The sequence below is a fragment of the Schistocerca nitens genome, chromosome 2, assembly GCF_023898315.1.
Source record: "Schistocerca nitens isolate TAMUIC-IGC-003100 chromosome 2, iqSchNite1.1, whole genome shotgun sequence".
NCBI lineage: Eukaryota > Metazoa > Arthropoda > Insecta > Orthoptera > Acrididae > Schistocerca > Schistocerca nitens.
This window is the reverse complement of record NC_064615.1, coordinates 1,069,011,677-1,069,032,167: the sequence shown is the minus strand read 5'-3', so window position 1 is coordinate 1,069,032,167 and position 20,491 is coordinate 1,069,011,677. Positions and strand designations below refer to the sequence as shown.

Below are 20,491 nucleotides of genomic sequence, written 5' to 3'. Positions count from 1 at the left end.
AAGAAGTATTTCAGATTTAAGTTGTACAAAAAGTGTGAAAGGTGGCTACACTGAGCCACAGCGCCAGAGATCGCTAGAGAGCATTGTTCGCCCGCCTCCACTGGCAGAGTGATTATTGAGATGTCGTAGTAGTGAGTGCTTGTCGAGGACTCGTGGTAGTCAGTTCGTGTTCAGATGTGCTAGTAGGGAGTGCTTGCTGAGATGTGATACTGAAAGGTTCTTGTTCAGATGTGGTAATAGCGAGGCGGTGTGGAGATATATTGTAATTATGAGAGTGATTTTGCTCAATATATGAAGGTAACGAAACTTGATTTATTTTTCATTATTTCCATGTTTTAGATAATGTGTCATTACAGGTTCAGTCAACAAAGCATCTGGCTTGTGTTCTTGGATTAGAGTGTAATTGTGGTTCTCTTGAGTAATTATGGTATTTGTATTTTCTTTAATTAATTCAGTATAATGTTATTTAAAAATTGTTGTGTTGTTGAAGAAGAACCGTGCCAGATGCGTACGTTGAGTCACACTCCCACACACAGAACAGTTACTCTTGTGCTTGTTGTTGCGTTGGTTTTATAGTTGCTGGGGACTTAATTAATTAACTGTGTTAATGAAAATTTCCATTTCATTCTTTGTTATTGTTCTAAGCAGTCAGATTGCGTAATAATAATAGTCAGGGCCAACCGTTACGAGACTTCGTAATCGGACAGACAGCTACTAAAGCAGAAATTAAAATTATTTGCATTCAATATTTTTATTAAGCCCCCATGCACGTGGCGACCGCTGCTTCGGATCGTCCCTTGGAATTCTTCTGATTGTAAAAATAGTAGACAGTAGTATTGTTGTAGTAATTTGTAGTTTAGTAATTGTAGTCTATATTGCATGTGTAGATTTGGTAATTGGCATTCTTCTGATGGTATTTTTCAAAATTTAATATTGGTTGTCTTGTCTATGGGTTTGACAAATTAGTGCAATTATTTCAATTGTTCGTTAGTCGTGTTTGAAGGAAGCGTTTCGTGTGAATGGTATTGTTGGTGATAACGTGTTATATTCTCTGTAATTTTCGTACTGTGACGAGTTTTGTATGTTTTGTAAATGATTACGCGATCGATGAAAAAGGCAAAAATGATGGATAGTCACAATGACGAAATTGTTGACATGGCGAACTCGCCAACACAGGACAACAGTACGATAAATAATGAAGTTGAAAACAATTTAATAAGCAGGGAAAATAGTCCAGAACCCTTTCAAAATTTTTCTCAATCAGAAAATTCAGAGAATACGAGATTACCGATAGAAGATTCTGGAATAGTATCGAACACAGATAGCTTTACAGCTATGACAAAGGAAACTGGTTTTGCGGGAAATGTTAGGGGCGAAAAGAATTTCGAACCGGCTATTATGGAGCAGTTGTTGGGTGCAATATTAAATATGGGATCACAGTTACGATCTGAAATTAAAACTGATATAGCATCTGAATTAAAAACAGTGGCAACACGTTTAGAAACAGATATGGGAACAATGGAAGCACGGTTAGACTCACAAATAGGAACAATTAGAACTGAGATGGGAACAATGGAAACACGGTTAGATTCACGAATAGGGACATGTTTCAAAAACATGAAAGATGAATTAAAGAAAGAAATCAGAGAAGAAGTACAACCGATTTTGAATTCTCACAATAATAGATTAATTGCAGTAGAGATTAGACAAAGGGAACAGGATAGAGAACAGGAAGAAAGAGATCGCGTGATAGTACAAAAATTTTCAGAGTTAAATTTACAACGTGCACACGATAAGGAAGAAATATTTGAGAGAATCGAGGAATCCGTACCAAATGACAGAATAAATAATCTAACACAACAATATGAACAGTTAACTACTAAATGTGACAATACCGAAACCCGAGTCGCGACACTTACGGAAGACGTAAACTTATCGGAAAGACTTGAGGAAATTTCAGATAAATTGACAAATCTTAGTTTACATGGAGACAGAGATTCAGATGATACAGCACCATTGCCATTTGCAGAAACCGAAGAGTATCAGGACATAAATAAGCATGTTGAAAATCAGGGAAAATTTAATGAACGCGTGAAAAGGGAATTTGAGGCATTAAAAAAGCAAGTCAAACAAATTGAAGGCGAAATCGTAGGAAAAGACGGCAAAAGAGATTTAGAATCACAGATACCAGAGGGGTTTGAAGAAAATAATTTGTTTCATTTACGGGATGCAACAAGAGAGCGCCAGGCGCGCGAACTTGACAATAATCGACATTCAAACTGGGACAGACGCGGTAGGTCTTTGTCGCCACGAGGCGAAAACTTTGACTATAAACACTTTTTGACTGTTCGGAAATTTAAGATCTTCCGCAATTCTAAGAATGACATACATCCATGTGCATGGTTAGATCAATTTATGTATGCACTCCCACCAAATTGGCCACTAAGTCACAAACTGGAATTTATGTGTGGATATTTAGAAAACGAACCGGCGACGCGGATGCGTGCACTCATTAGAGAGTGTAATAATCTGAATGATTTTTATCATGCATTTCTATCGGCATATTGGTCCGAAAACACGCAAGACAGAGTCAAACACAGTCTTATTATGCAGCGTAATTTCAAACAGTCTGAGTTCCGCACACCAGCAGAATATTTTGAAGACATGATTCGAAAGAATCAGTTCCTTTCTAACCCTTACAGCCCGACTGAATTAATTCGCATTTGCTTAACTAAGCTGCCACAATCCATAAGACAAATTGCTTTAGCTGGAAGATGTAAAGACGACATTGAGACTTTTAAGACTTTGTTACAAGAACTTGAGTATGACAACGACGACGGGACTTCTTGTAACTTTTTCAGTAACAGTAATTACGATAGATTTTCAGAGAAAAGGGATAGTGATCGGAACGGGCGTTATATGGGTAATTTTGAGAATGACAGACGTAACAGACAGGACAATAGATACCAGCCTTATGACAATAACAGACGTTCTAACAGAAATTACACAGGCAATTATGATAACGGTAATTCGTACCGGAATGATCATTCATACGGAAACAGTAATCGGTATCATAAAGACAGAAATTATTCATACAACAATAGAAATTCTTACTACAGAAATAACCAGGATAGTAGATACAACAATAATTTCAGAAGTGACAGTCGAAATTATACAAGGAGTAGTTATGCAGACAGACAGGAAAACAGAAATTTTAATAACAGACACAACCAAGAATTTGCATCTAACAGACAGGAAGGACCTAATTGGCATCCTCCGCGTGATAGAAATTCAGAGAGACAAGTGGAAATAGTAGAAATTGATCCGCGAAATGTCGGGAATAATCAAAGACGTGACGCAAACAATCGACAATGACTAGCAGCTTCGGCTTCTGGCAGCAATATAGACGGTTCAGAAAGTAATGACACTACGACTTTACACTACGTACGCCTGGAAGACATGAGAGACATTTTGCTAGATGAAAAGGAAAATAATGTAGACGCATTTTTACATCCTGTCATTGAAGTATGTGTGGGTAAGAATAAGTTCACTGCAGTTTTAGATTCTGGGAGCCCATTGAACGTCATTAGTGAATCAGTTTTTCGTATATGTGAAAGAACTATTGCCTGTCCTGTGTTACCTATTTCTAAAACTACAATTCGAGGAGCGATTTCTGGAAAAGGTGTGGAAGTTAAACAACAGACCAACATAAATTTCATTTGTCAAGGATACGAATTGTCTGCTAATTTTATTATTGTTCCATTACTCAGTACACAGATTATATTAGGTATGGAGTTTCTTAACACACATAAGGCAATTTTGAACTTTAAAGAAGGAAGTGTGAATTTGAATGTTGCCGGTATGCCGAAATGTTTGAAATTTTTCGAGTGTTTAGCAAGATCTGAATCAGATACAAAATGTTTAAGGTTTCTTACTTCTGATGTTTTCGTTGAGCATTATGACGACAGTGTGTTTATTCATGACAATGACAATAGATACAGAGACGCGATGGAGGATATAATTAGTAGCGAAGAATTAATTAATGAAAAGGTTAAAAAAGCTGAAGTGCCAGATGACGTTGCAAGAGAAGAGCTGCACCATATTTTGACTTCACATGCTACAGTGTTTAGTCATCACACAGGAACTATACAAGGCTTACAATATTTATTTAAAGTAAAAGAACACACACCATTTCGCGGAAAAACGTACGCTATTCCTTTGGCTTACAGAGACAAGGTTAAGAATGAACTTCAATACATGTTAGATCAGGGCATTGTTGAGCCAGCAGTCAGTCCTTATACCAGCCAATTACACGTTGTTCTTAAAAAGGATGGGTCAATTCGTTTGGTTCTGGATTCCAGACAGATAAATAATATTATTATTCCTGAAACTGACCGTCCACAAAATTTAGATGAACTTCTTCAACATTTCCATGGAATTAAAGTTTTATCCACGATTGATATGCGCGCAAGTTTTTGGCAAATAGAACTCCACCCTGATTGTAGAAAATATACTGCTTTTTTAGCCTTTGGTAACTGTTACCAGTTTCGGAAATTACCGTTTGGACTTACTGTATCTTCAGCAGCATTCATTCGTAGCTTAAATGAAATTTTACCTGTTTATCTTCGTGACAATATTACTTCTTATGTTGACGACATTCTTATTGCTAAACGTTCTTGGAGTGAGCATAACAAAATTTTGGATTCATTATTACGTATTTTTGCACGAGTTGGCATGACAGTGAACTTGGAAAAATCTGAATTTGGTCGTTCTCAGGTGAAATTTCTCGGTCACATTATTTCTACAGAAGGTATTCTCCCTGATCCAGAGAAACTAGACGCTATTCATAATTATGCTGTTCCTACCACAAAACGTGATGTTCGTAGTTTCCTTGGTGTCTGTAATTTTCTTAGACGCTTTGTTAGATTGGACAATTTGGCCACACCTCGTTTATGTGAATTATCTGGAAAAAATTCTAATTGGTGTTGGGATGAGGAAGCTCAGTCAGAATTTGAACAACTTCGTGATGCTTTAGTTGCTGCCCCACTTCTTTCACATCCGGATTTATCTAAAGATTTTTGTTTGGCGACGGACTCATCATACAAAGGCCTAGGTGCACATTTATTTCAAGAGATAGAAGAAAACGGCGTTGTAGTACAGAAAACTGTTGCCTTTGGAAGCCGTGTTCTCTCTAAATCAGAGAAGAATTATTCGATTACGGAACTTGAAGCTTTGGCTGTTGTATGGGCCTTCACAAAATTTCGCACATTTTTGTTTGGCAGACATACTAAGGTTTACACCGATCATCGAGCTCTGGAATTTCTTATGTCGACAAAATTAACTCATGGCAGATTGTCACGATGGGCGTTGTACCTACAGGAATTTGATTTTAGTATTGTTTACATACAGGGATCTTCAAATATTGTTGCTGATGCTTTATCACGTGCACCTATGGGTTTGAAACAAAGTGCCGAAGAGGACGGCAAAGAAAACCATTATTGTTTGATGTACATTCAAGGTGTTGCGTTTGAGAACTTTATTTCGTCTTCGCTCCAGGACATCGCTAAGGAGCAAAATAAGGATCCAATCTGGAAGGACATTAAGGAGAAGTGGAGGAGAAAGGAAAGCGTAGCGATCAGACAGTATTATTTAGTTCGCAATGATATTCTTTTCAAACGAAAATCGGTCGACAACTCTGTTTGGTTAGTTTGTATTCCTGATGAGTGGGTCAATAAATTGATTTGGTACACACATTTCAGTTATGCGCACTTTGGTCCCAGAAAATGCTTTCATAAATTACGAGAAAATTGCTACTTCAGTAATATGGAAAAACGTATTCGATCTGTTCTTGCCAAATGCAAATTATGTCAAAAGGCTAAGCCGCCAACAGTTTCTCACAGAGCACCGTTGTTTCCTATCATTCCAGCGAAATTAAAGGAGATGGCTGCAGTCGATTTGTTCGGTCCAGTGGTTCGTTCTACTAATGGTTTTGCGTATATTTTCGTAGCAGTGGAATTAACATCAAAATATGTGTGTTTTACACCTTTACGCAAAGCAACAGCTCGTTCAGTATCTAATGCTTTCATCAAACATTTTCTTAAGGAAGTTGGTCATGTTGATAAGGTTATATCAGATAATGGATCACAGTTTCGCTCTAAAATTTGGCTTCGTACTCTACGGCGTCGTAAAATTAAACCAATTTTCATTTCACTTTTTCACCCTCAATCTAATCCTTCAGAGAGATGGATGAAAGAAATCAATAAATTGTGTCGTCTTTATTGTCATCAGAATCACAGAACGTGGGATCAGTATCTTCATCTTTTTCAAAACATTCTGAATGAACTTCCTAATGATTCAACTTCTTTACCGCCTATACTGATATTAAAAAATAAAGCACCGATAAATCGCATTTCTGAAATCGTTTCTTTTCCGCCTTCACGGAAACTGCGGCATTCTGAAGTTGTCAACCTGGCTCTACAAAATATTGCATCTGCGGCTGCTAGAAGAGAGAAATCAGCTAAACGTCCTGGTCGTTTAAAAATCTTGTCAGTTGGTCAGAAGGTGTTAATTAAATCTCATCGTTTGTCTCATAAAGGAAAAGGCTTATGTCGCAAATTTTTTCTGCTTTATAACGGTCCATATAGAGTTCGCAAAATTATTCATGATAACACTGTTGAAGTAGAAACTCTTAAAACTCGGCGCTCTAAGGGAATACATCACATATCTAACGTAAAAATTTTTGTGGAATGACATACTTGTGAGAAACCAACAGTTTACGTAAACATGGAGAGAGTACAAGGATACCGCGCTGTGTTTTGGCGGCGGCACATACTCAAAGCAACAGTCAAGTCGGCGCGCCGCACAAGGCAGTCGTTAACCGCAAACAATCACTTTCTACGTCATGCGCCTACAGCTGATCGAGCGCTCAGTGCGAATGCACTGACAGACGTAAACAAATACGCAGTCTAATTTCTCCGACTAAATTCTGTATAAAGCTATGGTGAGTTTATAAATTATGTTATTAACGTTTAGTATTTTTCAGGATACGGTTGTGTAAAATATTTAAGACCTTCAGGTAAATTCTGTGCGTGTCCGACGTTAAGACGACTTGCTTTGGAGAAAATATTCAGGAAGAAGGTCATTTCGAAGAAGAAAGTAATAAACAAAAAAAGGTAACGGTTAATTGAGTTTATTTTTCAGGTAACATAATTCCACTTAGGTACGTACTTCAGACGTAATTTGCTGCTTGCGATTACGTGATTCATACTTTGTGCTAATTTCATGTTCTATGAATTTACTAGTGAAGCGACGTGCTCACGCATATTAACTGATTTTGACAATGATTGACTAATGAACAGGGTTGTTATTTGTATATATTATGCATTGCTTGGCTGCACTGCTTTTTCACTGATGTCATATTTTTCTATTATGTGCCTGCTGTGCTTATTTATTTAAATTATAATTGTCACCTGATTAATTGTGCTAATGTGGTTAGATATGTAAGTTATACTTCGTGATTTATCTGCTTGCGCCTTCATGGGTACTTATTAAGATTACATATGAACATTTATTTGCTTATGTCGATGTGATGCTAATGACCTGTTTATTGTGTAAGGCATGTTTGCTGCTGTGCGTATGGATTGCATATTTACACATTTCTGTTTTGTTGTCATAACTACTCTTCAATTTAGTATACAGAAATGCTGATATACTGTGTACGAACAGAGTTTAGGTTACACTGTGGTATTAATTATAGATTGTTCGCTTGGCAGAGCCTTGTTATAGGGATTGTGCTGCATCCACTTGTTGACATTCTGTTCTCTACTGGTATATTTACTCGCTATTGCATGTTTTGCTTACGCTCAGTGCCTTATATTTTTAAGATAAGAAAATGAACTGCTATAATTCGACGAACGACATTAGTACAAGAAAGTCATAGAAGTCACATGAGCCGAGGTTTTATGGAAGCTGTATAAATTTATGCTAATAGGAAGGAAGCTAACGACATGACAGACCAAAACTAGGTTTAGACCATTGACAGTATTACACTGCATTTTCGTGAGCAATTGAAATAGGAAGTGACACTTGACACAAAAAATACTCCACATGTTTGCTTCTGCTATGATTCTTGAAGTGGTGTACACACTGTGAAATATTATGATCATTAACACTTCGTAATCGTACTTAATTACTGAAAGTTATTCGAACTAAGTCTGTTAGAGGTCATGTATGCATTTCTTTTATTTAATGATGGACAAGGAACCAAAATGTATCTTATAATTTATAATGAGTAGAAAATTTGGGTCAGATGGATTACACAGAGGTTGTGTGTGGACACTGTGTCTTCGGATTGTATAGGATGATGAATTGAAGTTGCACTAGGATTTTGTCTGTACTTGTTCAAGGAGACTGACTAGAGGAAAGAGTTGTTATGGAAGTGAAATGATATTGGTGCTGAGGTTTATATGTATCGACGTATTATTGAGGTATTGAGATTAGGTGAAGTAGATGATTATTGGAGTTTTCGTGGACAAAAGGTAAGATAAATGATATTGATGATCGACGTATTGAAAAGGTATTAGTGAAGTATTGAGATTAAGTTGATGATTATTGGAGTTTTGGTGGATAAGAGGTAAAGTAAATGAGGAGCATATTTTTTTTTGTTGGTCCATATGGAACAAGGAGGATAAAGATGGCAGACTAGAACACTCAAGTAGAAGGAAGATTGTCTACACACACACTTTGTCAAATCACTAAGCAGTATACACTTTTTTTTGAAGAGAGGAAGTATTTGCATATCTTGGCTCACTGACAGTTGTTCAGCAACAGTACAATTTGATCTGGCTTGGCAAACATTGGTCTAGACATGATGACTATGACGTTGACTAACTATTATTGACTGTTATACATTGCTGCCACTACTACTTGATACACATAATGAACATAAAATTTCGACAGAATTGCATTTACACAGTTAACACTATTCAATTACACAGTAGCACTAATGTGGATGAAAGATGAGTGAGTGTGTTTTGTGTGTTTTCCTTTTATAATCCCAGAGAAGTGATCCCAACCTATCTCCTAAATATTATTTCACTTGTTTGTTGTGGCTTGCACTGACACCCATAAATATTATAGGTTAACTGTTATTGTGTACTGTAATAGTTAATGTGACAATTACCTGATATCATTTGTGTGTTTATTATGATTTGTATGTTTAGTGTAAGAGCATTGATAATAATTTGTTAAAGAAATTGTATGTGCATTCAAACTATTGTTCATGACTGAACTGTCTCAGTAGTTATGGTGAATAGTATGGACTGTTACTTGCACCTTTTCTACAATATTGGTGCCACTAGGACATGTTTAATTTCTGCTTATAAACTCTGATGAACAGTGTGATCAGTGACAGTGTATTTTATTGAACTGCTTCTGCTGAGAAATGTGACTTGTTGCTGTGTGTACCTGCTCAACATTGCTGGGTACCACTGATGGACTGCTTCTACTGAAATGGTGTTACTTGTTGGTGTCTGCACCTACTCAACATTGCTGGGTGCCGCTGATGGATTGCTTCTACTGAAATGAAGTCACCTGTTGCTGTGTGCACCTGATCAACATTGCTGGTGCCACTAATGGACTGCTTCTACTGAAATGGTGTTACTTGTTGGTGTCTGCACCTACTCAACATTGCTGGGTGCCAGTGATGGACTGCTTCTAATGAAAAGATGTCACCTGTTGATGTCTGCACCTGCTCAACATTGCTGGGTGCCACTGATGGATTGCTTCTACTGAAATGAAGTCACCTGTTGCTGTGTGCACCTGATCAACATTTCTGGTGCCACTAATGGACTGCTTCTACTGAAATGGTGTTACTTGTTGGTGTCTGCACCTGCTCAACATTGCGGGTGCCACTGATGGACTGCTTCTATTGAAAAAATGTTACTTATTGGTATTTGCACCTGTTGACCATTGCTGGGTGCTACTGCTGGAACTGTCAACTGCTTATTCTTGGGCTATGGAAAGCGTTTATGTGAATATTTGTATAAACTGATTTTTTGTGTATTACTGTTTGTGGAAAGTTATGAGACTCTTACCTGCACATATTCGTCATTGCTGACGCTATTGATTGAACTGTTTAACCACATAATACTTGTATAAACTGTTATGTAAAGTCACATGTATGAAAGAATTTGTATTGCTTACTGTATTCTATATAATAGGTTATTGAAAGGTCAGTGCAAAGCCAAAATTTTATCTAGTTATATGATATTTACGTATTAATATTATCTTTCATTTTTGTCTGTATTTTTTTTGACGAATTTGGTGGTATTTTCACCACCAATGCTGGCAAAAATACCATCAAATTCTAGCCGTGGAGGAAGGGCATATGAAAGGTGGCTACACTGAGCCACAGCGCCAGAGATCGCTAGAGAGCATTGTTCGCCCGCCTCCACTGGCAGAGTGATTATTGAGATGTCGTAGTAGTGAGTGCTTGTCGAGGACTCGTGGTAGTCAGTTCGTGTTCAGATGTGCTAGTAGGGAGTGCTTGCTGAGATGTGATACTGAAAGGTTCTTGTTCAGATGTGGTAATAGCGAGGCGGTGTGGAGATATATTGTAATTATGAGAGTGATTTTGCTCAATATATGAAGGTAACGAAACTTGATTTATTTTTCATTATTTCCATGTTTTAGATAATGTGTCATTACAGGTTCAGTCAACAAAGCATCTGGCTTGTGTTCTTGGATTAGAGTGTAATTGTGGTTCTCTTGAGTAATTATGGTATTTGTATTTTCTTTAATTAATTCAGTATAATGTTATTTAAAAATTGTTGTGTTGTTGAAGAAGAACCGTGCCAGATGCGTACGTTGAGTCACACTCCCACACACAGAACAGTTACTCTTGTGCTTGTTGTTGCGTTGGTTTTATAGTTGCTGGGGACTTAATTAATTAACTGTGTTAATGAAAATTTCCATTTCATTCTTTGTTATTGTTCTAAGCAGTCAGATTGCGTAATAATAATAGTCAGGGCCAACCGTTACGAGACTTCGTAATCGGACAGACAGCTACTAAAGCAGAAATTAAAATTATTTGCATTCAATATTTTTATTAAGCCCCCATGCAAGTGGTTTTAAAACAGTTCGCCAAAATATTCGGGGTGTGAAGGGTATAAGTGCAGGTATGTTTACATCTGATATATTGATATGTACACACATCAGTATGTTGGTTTTTTTCCCTCTGTGTCGAATAGTCTTCCCGCAAACACATCACATAGCTTACTACGTATTGTTTTCCCATAGTCGTAACTGCACTACTAACGTCACTACACCTGTCAGTGTACACTAACCATTTCGTGTCCATGCGTCCACACTTTAACACATGACCCGCTGCCCAGGAGTAAAAATAAGAACTAATAGCTTGCCCTTGCTACGTCTACTTGGAGGTACCAACCAACCTAAATATATTATAGCTATAAATATCAGTCTGCAAATGAATTAAATACTGACGCAGTGTTGTCCAGGACACCAATAAAAATATCTGCTAAATACCTTTCAAAAGCCAAGAGAGCACAAAATATATTTTTTATTCAAGACGACCGGTTTCAACAGTCTTAGCTGTCATCTTCAGGTCTTGAACATCTCTTTGTAGTACATATGACATGTACACAGATGTGCTACTGTGCACTGTATTTGTATCATGTGACAATCCCCTGTGAGCAATATGTATACGGACATGGTCTTTTGAACAGGGTGCTGTATGTTTTAAAATATTTCAGCGATGACAAACGTTTATAATGTACTGAGTTTTATCAACTTGACATCTTGTACATGAGGTTCAGCGTAAAATGAGCGTGTTTTACTACAGTAGAATGATTAACACCTGAAGATGACAGCTAAGACTGTTGAAAATGATTGTCTTGAATAAAAAAATATTTTGTGTTATCTTGGGTTTTGAATTGCTTTTAACAATTAAAACAGACTGGGGGAGCCCTGGCCACTCGTATCTTATAGGGTGCCTAAAGGATGCTGCTTTCTCGGATAACTATACAACAATTTAAGCAAATCACATTAATCTTTGTGCATCGATATTTAAATTGGATGATAGTGAGACATCAGCTGGTATAATTTTTATTAAAAATGAAACTCCTCCAGCTGTACTTAATATTTCATATATATTTGGCTACTAGTTTCGACGTTGCATCAACGCCATCTTCCGGCCCTATATAAGACACCATACATAAAACAATGTGAGACATCAGTAGTCTGTGAGCTATTGTACAAAATAAATATATTATACAAACATATTGTATAAAGGATGAATTCATTAAAAGTAGTTCATTTTCACTAAGATGCAATTTACCTTGACATTAGCAATTTATATGGTACAAACAAGTACAAATGAGGATATACATATATATACACGGTTATTTCCATTATAGATCAACACCAGACATTTGAATAAAAATGGGGTTATATATAAGTCTAGGTGACAAACCGTTACTCTTAGAGATAATAATATAGGCATGAAACAGTACTAAAATTGTGTTGAAAGCGAATAACAATACCCTAAACCCTTCTTTGTGTGCACAGTTTAACTAACAGGACGGAAAATATGCATTGCTAATCAGACATATGTAAGGTATGATCCCATTGTTTATAAATAGTGAAAGGTGGGAAATGTGGAAAGGAGTTACGTTTGCGTAACACTGTATCGACATTACTATAAAGTAACAAAATGAAATAGGTTGCTGAAGCAGCATCATTCATAACGATACGAAACACAAGTGAGGAGGAACTGGAAGAATGGTATGGAACCCAGTTAATACATTAAAAGGCAGTAAATGGCGTAAAATAAATACATATGATTCAATTCATTAATCTACTCATTCCAGCAAGAGAAATGTACGCTAACATGCCACCAAAATGTACCATTTCAATGTCGGTGCTTCATTTAAGGCCGTAACCCAAGTCAAAATAATCAAATACTAATAGACCTGCATTAGTAAAAGAACGATCAAGTACATATCAGTGCTTCAAATAGAAGTAAACAGGATGTTGTCAGTCGAAACAGTTCCTCACATATGTAAAATACTTGTAGTTCTTCTAATAACTAACTACTAAAGAAAAGCCCACAGTAAGGTATACAGAGTATAACTCTCGTATTGTTATACGTAATCTAGTCAAGGATTGACAAAAGTCAACATCAATCATTGAAACGCCTAATCACCCACTTACTTGGACGACTAAAGTCTAACATTTATATCATCACTACACCATAAGCACTCACTCATTTCTCCTATACTTATAAACCTGGTCATGTATAAAATTACTAGTTTAAATTTATTGACTATTCATTTATTTACGAGAACGATCATGATAGTGGGGGGTGAAACTATTCTGAATAAAAGGCCCATTAAATGATCAGGATAAAACTGGATTATAGCACTGACTCGTATAAACGAAAGATCATAATGTGTCACGTGTAGGTTCTGTCTAAGGAAGGCGTGTTCTTTCATCGGAGTGACAACACGGTGACCTCCTTAGTACATCTAAACTAGTACAGAAACACGAATTACTTGTCTTGTACTCAGTACTTCACTATAGTACAATGTCCATCTAAGCACTTGATATAAGGCAGAAGTCTCAGTACAACAGTTAGGATGACGGCCCTACCAGGGTGCGTCTTCGTGGTTTCTAGACCGGGTCTTCTAGTGCTGGTCTACTACTGTCCGCATCTTCTACTGTCCGGACGGGGCTGGCAGGAGCGGCGTTTATATTCTCTTCTTGCAGAGGCCGCTCCTGTCCTGGTGCGGTCCTAGTCAGCTAACTAGTGTCTGACGTCGTCTCACAGCCTTCTCTGCTCCTGCGTTCTTCGTCTTCGTGCCGGCGCTTGTCGATACGCCGGAATACAGATCGCCCTTCAATACTCTCATTATGACAAAATTCAAAGATATCTGCACTTGTAACCATTATATGCAGTATGTTCATAACACTGTTTGATTTTTTTAAAAATATGAATGATCTACAAATGAAATGTGAATGAAAGTGATTGAACTTCAGTTGACTGAACTTATCCACAGATTACATTGAAGCGGAAAATACTTGATTCCTTATTTGAGTGCTAGCGAATCAAAGATTTGGTGGATTCAGCAAAGGGCAATTTAAGTGTTGTCATTGGCTAGCTGAGAAATGCGGATAAACAACAACTAGATTACGACCTCTCCTGACAGAAACTGTTATCACCTCAAGACAGACGAAACTGCAAATCTAAAGAAATGGTAGTGTACGCGTAACAGTACACGGACTTAGTAAAGTTCAAATTCATTCATTAGTCATAACGAAGTCATCTGCGCTGGCTGAAATAACACTACTAACAGAGGCGTCGTCCATCTATGTAGGGATTAAAGATTGTTTTTTAAATTGCCTTAAACATAATAGATCAGATTAAAGCCATTTGCACAGAAATAGCCAACAGACTACTGCAATACGTTCTTTGCTTTATTGTGATGACAATGAGCGCATTCACTCTGAGTACAACAGTACACTATTTCGAATGAAAAACAGCCTACAGTTGCACTAATTACGTTTATACTAAATCTTGACCATGGTTTCAACTATAATAATATAGCCTTCTTCAGAAGTCATAAGCTTTTAAAAATGAAAAAGGCCTTAACCCAGCGGCTGCGTCACGATCGGTGAAAATAACTTCAACGGACATAAGCCTGTTTCGATCACAAGTAAAACTACATATGGCTCTGTATGTCCTCCGCCACTACATCAGTTATTAGTGTATTAGTGCATTAGTACATCTGTAATTAGTGCAGTTGTGGCTGTTTTTCATTCGAAACAATTTCGTAACGGTTGCTGGTGTTGTTGCTATGATGAAAATAATGAAACAGTATACCGCCCTACTGCAACTCTATCTAACATGGACCGATAAAAGACCGAGTTACAATATCAGGACAAGACTTACATGGCTAGCATTGGGTAGCTTTGGCTGATTTTGCTTAGCGTATCTTCTTCAATTGTTATTTTTTAAATATATAAGAATATAGAGCCTATAGCCTACAGTTCTTATATAAACAATTTCAGTTGCTGTCGCTGCAAAAAAAAATATGTTAAAAATTATTTTTTTAAACCTCCAAACGAATTGCTAGCCAGAAAATTTAATAGTTATGTACTGGTGAGACTGTCCAGTTTAATTCATTTCTCCATTGCGGAGTATTTTCGTTTATGGATCACTTAGTACTTCTTTGTGTGTTAAAATGCCTGTATTCTTTACGTGCTTAAATTCAAGGGTTTTACCTGAGCTTGTACGTGATAAAACCTTTCAGCACGGACAATGACTGCTGGTGCTACCCTGTGCCCTGTTGCAACGGGTGTTCACTGGGTGTGAGAAACACTTTCAGACTTTCTTCTCGCAGTCGGAAAGCTGTACCAGAAACATGGTAGGCAAGACAGCAAGCTTATTTAACTACATAAATAACATGAAATGTTGCTGAATAAAAGTGAGAGTACGATGGTGACACAGGACCGGCCACAGACCCACCTGTTGATGTGGATGATGAAGCCGTCGTCGACGCCCCTGCTCAGCATGCCCTGCACGGCCTCCCTGGTGCAGATGCTCAGACCCAGCACGTTCACGTCCAGGATTCGCTTCCAGTCCTCCGTCTTGCCATCTGGTCACAAGAAAAAAAAATTCTACTGCATTTCTGTAAACATTTATACGGTATGAACTAGCTCATCCAGCTGTAGCAGCAGACGCTATTAGAGAGGTTTACTTTTAAAATACGGAGAGAATAGTTCAAAGAAGATTCAAAAAAGACATGTTCATGTCCGGGAAGAGAATAATTTGTGGGTGATACTGTCAGGGGTCATGCGTGTGATGAATGCCAGCATCTGGAGAACCAAAAGCCAGACATTACTTGACTCGCCGCACACAAGTCGATGGCCACTGTCGTCTTGCACCGCATGCGTGGTACATAATGGTGATCGCGCCATACAGACCCGGTGATTACGCGACTGCAAACCTGCTTCCCATTAACCGTCACATACTACGTGGATTTGACGTCCGACGCAAGAGAGAGGGAGTGCACCGCCCGCCACACGGCATTCCACCGGACGAGGGGATGTTTTCGTTCAATCACATTCGGCGGAAGCCGCGATTGCAGCATGTCTTGGCCGTCGGTAGATGAGGAAGGAGAAGCACGGGCTTGATGTAACTATAATCAAGGAAAAAAATAGCTCAAGTAGAAAACGGGCGCTGCAACATCGATCAGCGGCACTGGGGCAATGACTGAGCTCGGGGTAAGGGCCCTCATCAGTAGGTATGTGGGTCATGTCGGAGAGCGTCGCCACATCTTAACATGCCCGCTTACAAAGAGGGCTGTTGCTCGATAGTGGACGAGACAGAGATTGAGACCTCCTTTGTCCTTTGGGAAGGTGAGGGACTCATAGCTGACTTTAAATGACAAGCCTTGACTCACAAAGGAAGCCAAGATGCATCTGCCCATTGACGGCGGGATGGGGAAAGTATGGGCCACAAGCGGAATTTGCGATGTGATACAAACATTAGAAAAACAGGTTCAAAATGGTTCAAAAGGCTCTGAGCACTATGGGACTTAACATCTGAGGTCATCAGTCCCCTGGACTTAGAACTACTTAAACCTAACTAACGCCTCCCGGGATGGCCGAGCGGTTCTAGGCGCTACAATCTGGAACCGCGCGACCGCTACGGGCGCAGGTTCGAATCCTGCCTTGGGCATGGATGTGTGTGATGTCCTTAGGTTAGTTAGGTTTAAGTAGTTCTAAGTTCTAGGGGAGTGATGACGTCAGAAGTTAAAGTCCCATAGTGATCAGAGCCATTTGAACCATTTGAACCTAACTAACCTAAGGACATCACGCATCCATGTCCGAGGCAGGATTCGAACCTGCGACCGTAGCAGCAGCGCGGTTCCGGACTGAAGGGCCTAGAACCGCTCGGCCACAGCGACCGGCAGAAAAACAGGTGCGTTGGAGCATGTCCAAGGTCCGGAGTCATTGGTCATGGAGCTCTGTTCGGATCCGGTGTAATGACCGCCTACTGTTAAGGGTCACTGATCGCTTCAAGTCGGTTGCAAAAGCGGTACCCAGCGCAAATCCGCAGGGGAGCTTCCCATTCACTGGGCACTTACAGCCTGTAGGCAACACGGAAGATTTGCGAATTTTAAGGACGCTGCCTGAGGCAGCGCCGTAGGACCCCACACACTCCAGCGCTTCCTGAACATCATTGACGTTGCGCAGGTGTAGGAAGTCCTCTGCATAGGCCGCGTAACGAAAAGGAGTCATCCTTCTGAGGCGTTGGTGGCGGCTGCAAGGTAACGGTTCTATGGCGGGAGCATACAGGATCGTGGAAAGAGGGCATCCTTGCTGCATTAATCGTTGTACCAGGACGGGCGGCGTAAGACGACCGAAGTTGAGGATCCTAGATGTAAGGCCCCATTGTAGACGTATTACGGCCTCCACGAAGCTGTCTGGCAATCCCATATTCCACATCACCAGAGTCAGATAGAAGCGATCAACCTTGCCAGGGGCCTGACTGAAATCAAGGAAGGTTAGGACACCTCTGATGCGCCACGTCCGCGCAAGCCCCGTCACGTCACGTTATCGACATTAGGCAGTCCAGATGTTGTGATTGCCTCCTAAAGAGGCCTGATACTGGTGCATAACGGGTCGGGCGGCTATCCTGAAATCTGCTGCCAAATGCGCGGGTAAACATCTTCATATCACAGTTCAGGAGCGATATGGGAAGGGGAGGTGATATTCACTGATGGATGTTCCACCGGTTGGACAGTAATGAGCAATCTTTTGAGAAATTGTAAAATTCTAACGGGAGGCCGTCGGGTACTGGCGATTTGAGAGGCGCGGCGGCCAGTTTAGCTGCAGTGACCTCCTCCTCAGTCACGTCCTCAAGTAATGCCTCTGCGCATCCCGCGGTAGTGTGCCATATGCAAGGTGAGGGATTTCTTCAGTCGTGTCTGGAGGATAATGGCGGTCCACGACCAGTTGACTATAGTGAGCATGGAGAGCACTTCCGATCACATGTTGTGACACAGCGACCATCGGCTAAAGCATGGATCGGCGTCCGTCGTAGACGACGACGCTTCGGTCCATTCCATCCACGGTGCACAGACGAACAATCGTCCCTTCGAGGTGGTGCCTCGTGAGCCTGTGATCCGCGCTTTTGCGCGGTTCGTTGCTTGCAGACGGGCAAGTGAGTCTGGCATTGTGGAACAATCACGCAGGATGCGATAGTAAAAATCTAGTGAACGCCGCCTCCAGGCAGCGATCTTCCTGCCATGACCAATAAATGCCTTCCTAAGAGCCAGCTTGGCACATAGTAGCCACCAAGACAGTGCCGTCTGGTAAACCCCTTGCCGACGGGTGCATGACGTCCACGTTGCTTCCACGATCTGTCGGCATTCAGGCGAATGTAGGTGTGTCACGTTCAATTTCCGGGAGCCTCGCCCATACCGTACTATCTGGCGCCCAAGGTGACTGTGCACATGGTAGGAAAAAGCAACAGGCCAGTTTCAGCAGCCGGTTGGACCCGAACAATGAAACACGAGAGGCAGATATGGTCTACACGGCTGGAGGAGTGGCTGGTACAGTGCGTGAAACTCGCACTATTGCTATGTACATACTCCCACGAGTCCACTAGTCAGCCGGCCGGGTTGATCGAGCGGCTCTAGGCGCTACAGTCTGGCACCGCGCGACCGCTACGATTTGAATCCTGCCTCGGGCACGGATGTGTGTGACGTCCTTAGCCTTAGGTTATTTAGGTTTAAGTAGTTCTAAGTTCTAGGGGACTGATGATCTCAGAAGTCCCATAGTGCTCAGAGCCATTTGAACCTTTTTTTTCCACTAGTCGAAGGTTCGTTATGAAGGTGGAGAGCGCCAGACATGGAACGTAGTGTGGCAATTGATCCTTCGGCACCTGGACTCCGTCTTCAGGCCACAAGTGGCCCGTCGGGACCATCCGAACGCCGTGTCATCCTCAGTCAGCACACCGCCCTCCCGGTCGTTACGATGGTTTTCTCTGGCCAGAGCCGCTACTATTCGGTCGAGTAGCTCCTCAATTGGCATCACGAGGCTGAGTGCACCCTGAAAAACGGCAACAGTGCGTGGCGGCCCGGATGGTCACCCAAGTGTCGGCCACACCCGACAGCGCTTAACTTCGGTGATCAGACGGGAAGTGGTGTATCCACTGCGGCAAGGCCGTCGCCTTTTCGGCGCCTCAGTGGAGGTAAAAGCCCCACTGAACATTAAGGCATCCTAGCGTCCCACACAGAGGGGCGCGACTGCATCTGCAAAGAAAGCGGACGATTCATGGCGTCGTCCCGATTCGGAGGGCGCATAGGTATTAACGATTCTGACGTCATGGAGAGTGAGCGCAGTGTCTCTCTACCTGAGGCAGGAAAGCGACGCCTTAGGCAGTTAGAACATCGCGTAGAAGCATTGGCACACTACTGCCAGCGGGAGACTTGAGCAGTGTACCCAAAAGTGCCGACGGAATCCTCGACAGAGACCTCCTGGAGGAGGACAATGTCTATATCTGCCGGATTAAGCGTACCCTGCTACAACGTCAGTTCATGGCGCGCACAGATGGTACTGATGTTGAGAGTCGCCAGTCGTGTTGTTGGGTCTCCATGGCCGCCAGGATGTGGCGTCCACTCCGCTGGCGGCCGTCAGGGGTGGACCAGCCGCAGCCGCAGCCGTAGCCCTTCATCAGGACGTGCCCTTCCGCGGCACCAGACAGTAGTACAGTGTCATCCTCGACGTCATCAGCCCAGAGCTCGTCGGTACGGATGTCTCTCGACGGGACGTGAGCTGTGCACCCAGCTGCAGTTGGCACAGCAAGAGGAACGCCACCCAGGACACTTGCAGGAGGGTTTGGCGCGGCCCCGGCACTGTGGCATTGAGCTGTCTTGGAGGAGCTAGTGGAACATTACCGTCCCACACTGCGTCATCGGACATGTTGTCGTCATCGTCTATCCCGTTCTTTGAAGATAATGATCCAAGGGCTTACGGTGCCGTTTCCGGCGCTTCCATGGGGCCTTTTGTTCACGTATACGCTGTTCTGTGTTAGAATGCGAACGGTTGGCTATCGCCTCCTTGCTAGATGGAAAGAAGGCAATAGTCAGTACAACGCGAGGCGTCAGATCCGTGTCGCGGTCAGCGGTTCTAGGCAGGCGAGTGTCTCCTCCCGACAGTGGTTCTGTTTGCAGCGATGTGAAAAACGTCGGGCCGGCCGTGGTGGCCGAGCGGATCTAGGCGCTACAGTCTGGAACCGCGCGACCGCTACGGTCGCAGGTTCGAATCCTGCCTCAGGCATGGATGTGTGTGATGTCCTTAGGTTAGTTAGGTTTAAGTAGTTCTAAGTTCTAGAGGACTGATGACCTCAGAAGTTAAGTCCCATAGTGCTCAGAGCCATTTTTTGAAATACGTCGGATTA

General features: G+C 41.2%; 1 protein-coding gene across 1 annotated transcript in view; it reads right to left on the bottom strand.

Annotated features, from left to right (window-relative positions):
* Positions 1–20,491, bottom strand: part of LOC126235547 (dehydrogenase/reductase SDR family member 11-like) — a 95,342-nt gene that overhangs the window by 21,095 nt on the left and 53,756 nt on the right. Inside the window, exon 3 of the mRNA XM_049944264.1 lies at positions 15,548–15,677. Within this exon, the coding sequence (XP_049800221.1) occupies positions 15,548–15,677 (130 nt within the window). The remainder of the gene's footprint in view (positions 1–15,547; positions 15,678–20,491) is intronic.